Below are 10,963 nucleotides of genomic sequence, written 5' to 3' on the forward strand. Positions count from 1 at the left end.
TCAACAGGCACAAGACCTAGGCTGCTTATAATAATCTCACCACAATCCACATGCTTGTCGACTGGAAGTCACAAGGCATTTTGAGTTATAACTTATAATAATAATTATTATAAGTATGCTGTGTAAAACATATTCCAGATAGACCTAAAAGAGTTTACGCCTTAAAACTGAATAATATGTTAATGCATCTGTTCTATCATAAATCAATATGACGACCTCTGTGGCTCAGTTGGTGGGCTGTTGGTAGCTCAAGCCGGGGTTCGCGGGTTCGAATCCCGCCGACGGAACAAAAAGTTTTAGGTTATGGATGTGTATTAAAAATGTGTGTAATATAATAAAAATCTTAAATATATGTATAACATAAAAGTATTAAATATATTTCCGTTGTCTGGTACCTGTAACACATTACACAAGTCCATCAGGTACTTACCACGGGGCCAGACTGACGTGGTGTGAAGCGCCCATAGATATTATTATTACTTATAAAAATAAAAAAGTAAATATTTGCAAATATAAAATACGAGCAACGAGCATACAGTATATCATTGGTTTTCACGAAGTTTACCATATCATTGGTTTTCACGAAGTTTTTTTTTATGAAATAAGGGGGGGCAAACGAGCTAACGGGTCACCTGATGGAAAGCAACTTCCGTCGCCCATGGACACTCGCAGCATCAGAAGAGCTGCAAGTGCGTTGCTGGCCTTTTAAGAGGGAATAGGGTAATAGGGGAGGGTAGGGAAGGGGATAGAGGAGGGTAGGGAAGGGAACAGGGTAGGGGATTGGGCCTCCGGTAAACTCACTCACTCGGCGAAACACAGCGCAAGCGCTGTTTCACACCGGTTTTCTGTGAGAACGTGGTATTTCTCCGGTCGAGCCGGCCCATTCGTACCGAAGCATGACTTTCCCGCGTATAAATAAACGTTGAGATCGTTATAAGATTTTAGATTAAATTCGAGTCGGAACTCTACATTCGTCGACACGTGTGACACGCAGTTTGGGCCCTACATAATGTATTCAAAACTCTTAATATCTTTGTATGTCTCATTATGAAACAGAAAATAATAATAAATTCTAAGAAAGAAAACAAAGCATACACAGAAACAAACCAATTGCCACAAAATATTTCTTCCATTTACTCTTAATATTATACTTTTCAGTTACTAAGCCAAGACTGGGGTAGTTGTTAAATATTTACTGTTTGGGTTATAATCCACAAAATAATAGAACGTATATATATGCGATTTTATTATTCCATTTCTCAATGAGAAATCACAATCTATATCGGTAGGCAATTATTTTTAAATCACAAAAAATGGCAGAACATTGCAAACGAAAAATTTCAAGATCATCTGACGTCATCCCTGAAACATTCCCGAAATAATTAAGAGAAAGAGAGAGAAAAGCAGTAGCAACAGGAACCGGCACCAATACAAAAATACAAGTGGTTTGAAAAATATTTTTAACGTTAACAGACTTACGGTTTATCGTATCTGCCTTGGATGCCATAGCGACGATCTCACTGTGAACACCACTTAAATATCAAAAGCCTTCAGCTTTCTTTGATATCCTATTGAAGAATTGTGCACATCCAAGTCCGTTCCACGCCAGCACTACACCCTTCGAGTGGAAAACGTGAACGCACGTCGCTGGTCTTCTCACTAATGAGCGTTCTACGGGCAGCGGTTCAAAATTCCTAAATTTAGCATCGCGACCATCGCAACGTATGTGTATATCGATATACGTCGGCCTACGTCACCGCGCTTCATCATTGCGATTAGACTCTACATTATGTTTTCCTTTGCCTTTTTCCTAACCTACCGAACGAACCATTCATAACATAGTCACTTTGATAATTACGATGTAAAGCAAAAGACCATTAATTAAAATTTGAAGCCTATTTTTGGACCAATGACTGGTTTCTGGGAATTTATGAGTAGGAAAAATTGGTGCAATTTTTATCGCCAAGGACTTTTAACTCGTTTTCGCAATCTTACATGAGAATTGAGATAAGATAGCACCTGACTAAAGTTGAATTGCTTGTGAGTGTACATATTCATTCGTTGCGTTTCGATAGCCTGTGCTACGACTGTTTAATGACTGATTACAATATCTGCATCAAAATTATGATGGCATGATGTCATTATAATTTTAATAAAATTATGGCTATGGCTCCCACCTCCACGCTAGGCGGGTAACGCAATGGTTTATGCCGATGAGTCATACTTGTTTTACTTGCCCACCGTCGAGTGCATCGATTTGACTCCATTTTAACATTTAGGGTGAAGCCAAACGAGCGTAGTTTGTGAGTTGTGAGTCGCAGAATTCCGGCTGGCAGAAATTCTGCTGCATTCAGTTTCATACAAAAGTCCTGTTTGATTCACACGTTTGCATTGGCATGGGAAGGTTTCCCCATAGCTTTCCCCAAAATAAATCTGAACGTACTATAGAGCTCTAAGAAATTAGTGCATCACCTAGGATTAATACTGTCTGGTAATGTTGTCATGTAAAGCATGTCGCATAAAGGTGAAGCCAAACGAGCGTAATTTTGTGAGTCATTGTCACTCATGAATCATGATTTGTATGAAAAGATATTTACGCGACAGAAATTCTGCGACTCACGACTCTCAAAATTACGCTCGTTTGGCTTCACCCTTATGCGACATGCTTTATAACTAACATGACAACATTACCAGACAGTATTAATTCAAGGTGATGCGCTAATTTCCAAGAGCTCTATAGAACGTTCAGATTTATTTTGGGGAAATCTATGGGGAAACCTTCCCATGCCAATGCAAACGTTCGATGATCGATCTCTTGATTCCTCAAACGACCCAAAAATTTGACACAATATGAGAACTTTTCCTAAAGTACAAATTAAACTCGCAATTGTAGAGTTATTTTCGACCGAGTTGAACTCATTTATCAAGAAAAATATTATGTTTGGTTATTTGACAAAATAAATTGTTGTAAGTAGAGTCAACTTTTGCATATAACCGCTGTTATGTTCAATGTCATCGCTGAAGCTATGTAATTGCTATGTTAACATGTAGCCCAGCTGATAAGATTATAGCTATATTTAGAAAAAGTAGATGCACGTTAATATAGAGATGACGGTGTTGCAATAGGTTAATTTCTCGACCAGAAAACGAAACAATTCACGTTTTCTGAAAGACAAATTTCGAAACTGTTTCAATAAAGAGAAAGTTTTTGGCATTGTTTTTATTTCTCTTGCGTATTCAGTCATTTCGTAAGTGATTTTAATAATGCTAGATTAATTAACTTTATGTAATTGATTGTGATTGTACTGTCGGTTCTTTGTGGAAATTCATGTTGAACACTAATACTTAACACAGTTTTTTGTGCAATTTTTCCAGTAATTTAGTAATTGTTATAAATTTTAACGAAAAACACGACTGGTTTCGAAAACAAAATTCATCTGATGGTGAATTGTTTCGAACCCGGTCGTGTATTTCGTTAACATTTATAATAATTTCTGAATATAGTGGAAAAAATGCACGAAAAATTGGTTTTATTAGTGTTAGTTAAATTTGTTCAGAGCTTCCTTCCGTGTGCAGTTAAAGGCGATGTAAGATGTTTTCAGCGGGTGCCGTTAGGCCATCGGCGGCGGAGAGCGGCGGTCATCGCTCTTGCCGCTCCGACAGTTTCGCAACCTTCGCACTCCAGAGTCCAGACTAATCCTACTGCCCATTCCTACCACTAATTCTCCAACCAATGTAACGTTTTGTATTTGGAGTATAGGATTGTAAAGAACATAAATGATGATGAGTTACATGATTAAATTTACATAAATCATAATTATTTTGCTGATGTTAGGTTAAGATTTTCTAGTTACATTTCTGATCAGATGATTACCTGTCGTGAAGCTCCTTGTCATTTTCACGATGGCTATTTGCGCAGTGATGTAGATCAATGCATGAAAAACAGCGAGTTTACGATGACGAAATGTAATAAATAAAGCTCGCGAACGATGAAATCATGCTTTTACAAATAGTTAAATGCAGTCTTTCTCATAAAAAAAAATATTTCGGGGACTTTTCTGGATTGTGATGTAAGACAGAAGCCATGGAAATTGGGATAAGAAAATAATATAAGTTTTAACTTAGATAAAGCTAGTAAGTTATTACGAAATAGCTATCGTGTCGACTCACCTAATCCCATTTGACAAAATATGACTTCAGCCTCGATTACGTGTGCCGTCGGGGCCCGCGCTGGTTCTGGTTTGGTGACGGTGGTGGCTGGCTTGGGACTCGGTGCTTCTTCTTTTGGCGCTGGAGCAGCTTCGGGGACACGTGTCGGCGGACTGGCGGCTGGTGGCTGCACCACAGGTTCGGGTTTAATTTCAGGCTTCGATTCGATTACGGGCTCCGACATTTTAGGAGCTATCGGAATCGGAGCTGGAGTAGGCTCCAAAATTGGAGTCGAGTCGTGTGCGATGGCAGCAGGTTCGCTCGCACGGTCCATTGGCTTCGTCTGCTCGGGCGCCACGGCCTTGGGCGGTTCTGGTCTATGCATCGGCGACTCACCGGCCGTATCCGCATCTGACTCACTGTCCGTGAACTTATCGGCGATATGGTCCGCCTTTTCAGTCACAGATGGTGCACGAGGCGTATCCACAAAGATATCCCTCTCCATGTCGAGGAAATTTTGGGTGGCATGTCGCGAGGTGGGATGAGCCGAGTGTAAAGGAGATTCTCCAAATTCTTCGCGTTTACTTTCACCTTCCAGATGCTCGAAATCGTCCGTCGAGTCCTGGTCGCGTTTCATGGCCGATTCCGCTGAAGGGACATCTGGTATGGTTTTATCTCCGGCGGTGAGACCCAATAATAAGCTATCGGCCTTATCCATTGCAATTTGCGGAGGAAGGATTTACTGAGATTATAGCGAGGATCGATATTGGGTGCGGTAACACGTTAAGGGCGAAAGAACGAGTATGTAGAAGAGAGTCCTGTCGTGCCTCCTCACAGTGTCAAACTGAGGTCTGCGGTCTGCGCGCCGCTTGCCGGCTGCACGACGTCACTCAGCACGACAAACGGTATTACTCATCGCCTACGATACGGTTCGGTAAAAATGGGGGCGATTCCTTGTTTGCCGGCAAACGATTGGTAAGTTAGGTAGTTTTAATTGATATAATGTAGAAGATGATTATTTCTATCGATGATTTTATATTTAAGAAGAAGTTTTCGCTGTTTTCACTAACTTGAAGACTTTTCTACCAAAATGTAGAAATTATTGACTTCAAATTCGTTCCTGATTTACCTCTTCAGCTTGACAAATGTCAAAAATTCTATACTGTTTTACCAACCGACCCAGCCCTATAGCTGTCATTCGTATATCGTTATGACGTTCAGAAACAGGGTCACTTTAAGTTATGGTGCTCCCACACCGCCCGCGCCATTAGAAAATGTTTAGTAACGTTATGCTGGCACTTCACATGGCTATTTGTATAATTGCTATTGGCTAATTGTTGTATTTGGCAATATTATTGACGAATACACAACAAGCAAATAAAAGCAAATATACGACCTTCCACACATGGCCGTCAAATAGCAACTTACAAACATTCGATGCAGAATTTTTAACTCAGGTTTGTGTTCACCAATAAGGCATTGGCCTTTTTCTTGACACTTTCTTGACAGACTATAGACGGTATGTTTGACAAAGTATTGACTTTGTCAAATATACCCTCTATAGTCTGTCAAGAAAGTGAAGAAATAGTGTCATCCCTTTCAAATCAATCTAAAGGGGCCCATTCACGGCAGCCCACCTTGCCGTCCGCTCGGCCGGCTTAAATGCAGGATAGTGAATGGTGTCGTTGCCGGCCAGCAATGCAGGCTGCGTCACTATTCATTATCCTGCATTATGCCGGCGGACGGCAAGGTGGCTGCCGTGAATGGGCCCCTTAAGAAAAAAGGGATGACATTGATGTTGCCACATTTTAATTTCTTCACTTTCTTGATAGATTCGGAGAAAAGTGTCTGTGACATACGGACGGACAAACAGATAGACATGAATAATCTATAAGGGTTCCGTTTTTTGCCATTTGGCTACGGAACCCTAAGAAATGATTGGCGGTCAAGACGTCAGAAGGCACGAGATAGTCAAACTGTTTATAGTTTAGAAACGTACCTTTTATTTCAATTTCTGAACGCAAGGTACGTTCTTGATTTGATCAGTTTATGGACCGTGCAGAAACTATAGAGGGCGTCGTAATTCGACAGCAGCGACACGATGCGAGTAAAAGACGTAACTTGTGAGTGACTTTGGCTTCGCATTCTCTTTGACCCCGGCTAATTTATAAGTATTTTTTTATGTTTTAGACTATAAAATGATCTAAAGTAAAAGACTAGATGACGCGCGCAACTCCGTTGCGCCTAAAATCATTTATCGCGCGAGAACCGTACATTTTCCCTGGATAAATAGTATCCTATGTCCTTTCCCGGGGCTCAAAGTAAATCCATACCAAATTTCAGCAAAATTGGTTTAGCGGTTTGGGCGTGAAGTGCTAACAGACAGACACACTTTCGCATTTATAATATTGAGTATGGACGAGTTTCTAACCGTAAACAAAGAACGAAAGTGTGAATAAAAATGGATAAAGCTTATCTAGTTATCTAATAAAATATCTGAAAAAGTAATTAGTAGCATCCATCAGCGGCATCAGCATAGAAAGTAAAAACTTGATAAATATTGCAATAAAATAATAAAGATGCAAAAATACTTATAATAATTACTGAAAATGCTTGTGGATTAATAAAATAAAACAAGTTCACTAAAATAAATGCTTTTATTTCATCAACTTTTTGCGATTCGCTCGATACCATCTTCACAACTTTTGTCTGTCACTATTTTTAAACTAATTTCAGTCTGGACCTCATCAGTGCAAACACTATATAAGATTAACACACAAAGACTGCACTATTAATCTTTTTCCTACTGGAAGAATCATCCTTTTGAGAAGGAACCAACACTTTGACAAGATGGTTCAAGTTCAATACTATCCTTAGTGTTGAATTCCTGGCAGGACTTCTCCAAATTATCCTTACTTTTGATGCAAATTTATGCCAATTAAATGAGCGGTGCTTATGTATATCAATTTAGATGGAAGCCAGTTTGGATGTTTACTGAACGAAGCAACGGTTATAGGTTAGGTTCATATTATGTTCATCAAAAATAAATTTACGTTTATAATCTACAAAATTCTGTGTTTTTACGACTATACATAACATTCATGGAACTTTTTAAATGCTTACGTATGTTTTTACCGGCTTTTATCCATTTCTTTCGTTTTTCAATAAGCCAAGGCTACTTTACAAACTACAAATACTTTTGGCAGAAAAATAGTAAGATTTTACATCGTTCGATTTGCCTTTATTTTTCTTGTAAGTATGTATTAGAACATCCGGGAATACAACAATGCATTTAAATTCTCGAAAATACTCAAATTTCTCAAGAAATCTTACAATTTTCCGTAGCTTGACTAGAGCTTTTTTTTTTTTTTTTTTTTTTTTTTTTTTTTTTTTTTTCTTGGCAACTTGACACAATTTTGCGTATGTTGTGCCACAGACGAGTAAAAGGTAAGGAACTAGCGGAAGGAATAACAGGAACGGAATTTGGAAAAGTTAATTATTATAGTTTTTAAAATACAACATAAATTTAAAAAAACAAAAGAGTAAGTAATATAATACAACTTTAAAAATTAAATATTAATATTATTTAAAGATAAGTATTTACTTAAACAAATATATACATGTTTATTATTATAACTTAGCAATATATTTACAGAAGTAGGAAATGGGATAGGTATAGATGATAAACTGAGATATAAATCGGAATGATCATGGAGGGGACAGGATAAAATTATATGGTTTAAATCACCAATTTCACCACATTCGCATAAATTATCACGTCGTACGCCAATTCTCATGAGATGCGTTGGAATGCACAAATGACCCAGTCTCATTCGAATAATGGATGTTGTTACATTTTTTGAAATATTAATTCGGGAAAACCAAGGCTTAGTTGGGATCACGGGTTGAATTTTTTGGTAATGAATTGCTTTTGTTTGACTGCTCAGTCTCCATGACTCACCCCATGAGTCCACGAGAGAGCACCTGGCAAGAGAAACCAAATCGTGACTGTAATTTTGAAAGGGGAATACATCCCCACTTAAAATAGCATCTTTTGCCAATTTATCAGCTACGTCATTGCCTATAATACCACAATGGCTAGGTATCCATACAAATGTTATAGAGAAGCCTTTTAATTTACATTTATATAAAAGATTACGAATTTGAATAATAATAGGAAAACAATTTTTTAATTTAAAAGGAAACTTACTTAGGGTTTGTAAAGCGCTTAAGGAATCCGAAAATATTAGAGCCCTTTCAAGCCTACCGAGTAGAACGTACTCAATAGCCTTAAAAAGACCATAACACTCTCCAGTAAAAACGGAGGATTCAGGAGGAAATTTAACTTTTTGCACAATATTATATTGTAAATGGTAGATCCCTACTCCTACATGACTATCTGCAGCATTCTTTGATGCATCAGTGTATAAATGATGCCATCCCTGCCAATTGTTATTAATAATGTATTTAAATATATTACTAGCAAAATATTTATCGGACTTCTTGATACCGATATCATAACGAACATCGGGTATAAGAGTTAGAGCTTCGTATGATGATTCAAATAAAGGAAAAGATGGGGAGCGAAAAGTAGGAGCGTCCAAAGTCAAAAATTTACTATAGCTATGAATGAGCGGGGGTTTAGATTTGTGAAGCCAGTATTTACTATTATTGTAACAAAGTTGATATAGAGTTTTAAGTTTAGGAATTAAAGGATGATTAAGAAATTGGTAGCAGCGAAGGAAAAATTTATCTGCCAGGTATTGTCGCCGGAGTTGAAGAGGGGGTTCACAACACTCCAGCTGAAGAGCGTTTATCGGAGATGATTTCATAGCCCCACAGATTATGCGTAAAGCTTTGGCTTGGATTTTATCAACTTTTTGTAATCCACTCAAGTTACATGGTTCTAAAAGAAAAGTCCCATAATCTAATACACTTCTTATCATCGCATTGTAAACTAGTTTCATTGTAAATGGGTGGGATCCCCACCAAACACCGGAAAGACTTTTTAACATATTTAGGTTTCGTTCACATTTTGAATAGATGTAGTCAAAATGTGCGTTACCATTTAATTTTGAATCTAAATATAACCCTAAAAATTTTACATTATCTTTTACAGGAATTGGAGTTCCATCATAAAGAATTGTTACGGGAGGTGGCATACGCATTCGTGAAAATAAAACTACCGAACTTTTATTGGCTGACAACTCCAGGCCATTCCTGTCCATCCAGGATTTTAGTTTTGTTAAGGCATTTGACAGATCTCTACAAGCATCACGTAAAGAATGAGAAATTATATAAATAACTTTATCATCTGCGTATTGTAATAGTTTTATTATATTTAAGTCCAGACATTTTTCCATATCAGCAGTGTATAAGTCGTACAATAAAGGACTTAAAACAAATCCTTGCGGTATTCCTATACGAACTACTCTTGTTAGTGTACGGTCATCTAAATTTAAAACTATAATCCTTTCTAACAATAAATTTATAATAAAATTTACTAAAATTGTTGGTACACCTAAGAGAATTAACTTTTCCTTTAGTATACTTATATTCACATTATCATATGCAGAATTTATGTCCAGAAAACATGCAACGACGAATTTATTGTCTGTAAATGAAATACGAATGTCTGTGGTTAATATGGCGATGTTGTCTATGGTCCCTCTACCTTTCCGAAATCCAAATTGTGAATTTGACAGGAGGTTATGTTTTTCAACAAACCACTCTAACCTATTTTTGGCTAAATGTTCGGCAATTTTTAATAATACTGAAGATAATATTATGGGACGATACGATGTAGCAGAAGAAGGTGGTTTGTTGGGTTTTAATATAGGAATTACTTTTTGCATCCTCCATGAAGTTGGTATATTCCCTGTTAATAGAATTTGGTTAATTAATTTAAGGTAATATTCTAACATGTCGTCATTTGCATGCTGAAAAAAACTATAAGGAATGCCATCCAATCCAGGGGATGAGTCTTTTAAATTTTTTACTACCCCTTTAAGTTCTTCTAAAGTAAAAAGAGAGTTTAAATCCTTGAAACTTGCATCTTCTAGTGGAGATGGAGATAGACGGGAAACTGAAGGAGGAGCTAGGTTATCAAGAAAATTATCAGACAAAGATTCAGGAATAGGATGGAAGGAAGATTTAAATGCTGACCTATATCGCCTAATATTGTTCCACACTGTGGTAGGATGTACATCTGGACTCAAAGATAAGCAAAACTTTTTCCAGCTTTCTGCCTTTTTTCTCTTAAACAATTTTTTTGTTTCACGAACACAGTCAAGATAAAATTGATAATTAAATACATTTGGGTTTCTGTTATATTGTTTTTCACTTTCTTTCCTGTCCCTAATAGCAACTGTGCATTCGTGATCCCACCAAGGTGGAGATGGAATATTATGGTTAGATGAAGAAATCTTTTTAGGAAAGCAATCATCTGCTGCCTGAATAAATGCTGAGGCCAAGGCCTCTGCACAAATGGATTCATTTTCAGATTTTATGTCAGGGAGAGATGGTAACTGATCTAAAAGTAAATTTTTGAATTTATCCCAGTCTGAACTATTGTTTAGATGATATTTTATAGATGATTGATTATGATTGGATGGTTTATTAGTTTTTCTACCTGGAAATGATATTATGATAGGAAAGTGGTCACTTCCGTGACTAGATTCTAAAACATGCCAGTGAAAAATAGAAGAAAGATTGGGAGAACAGATGGATAAATCTGGAGCACTGCAACCTTCGTGAGGGGCAGTATGACGGGTTGGCTGGCCAGAATTAAGTATGCACAGTTGGTGGTAATCTA

General features: G+C 37.4%; 1 protein-coding gene across 4 annotated transcripts in view; it reads right to left on the reverse strand.

The window, feature by feature from the left end:
- Nucleotides 1-5,207, reverse strand: part of LOC121735777 (reticulon-3-A) — a 31,785-nt gene extending 26,578 nt beyond the window's left edge. For 2 of the 4 annotated variants that reach the window (XM_042126759.1, XM_042126746.1), the window contains exon 1: nt 1,480-1,671. In XM_042126759.1, the coding sequence (XP_041982693.1) occupies nt 1,480-1,507 (28 nt within the window). In that variant the 5' untranslated portion in view covers nt 1,508-1,671. Of the gene's footprint in view, nt 1-1,479; nt 1,672-4,170 lie in introns of those variants that run through there. The other 2 variants (XM_042126705.1, XM_042126715.1) reach the window with 2 other exon arrangements.
- Nucleotides 5,208-10,963: the final 5,756 nt, after the last annotated feature.

This window comes from Aricia agestis, chromosome 2, assembly GCF_905147365.1.
Source record: "Aricia agestis chromosome 2, ilAriAges1.1, whole genome shotgun sequence".
Classification (NCBI taxonomy): domain Eukaryota; kingdom Metazoa; phylum Arthropoda; class Insecta; order Lepidoptera; family Lycaenidae; genus Aricia; species Aricia agestis.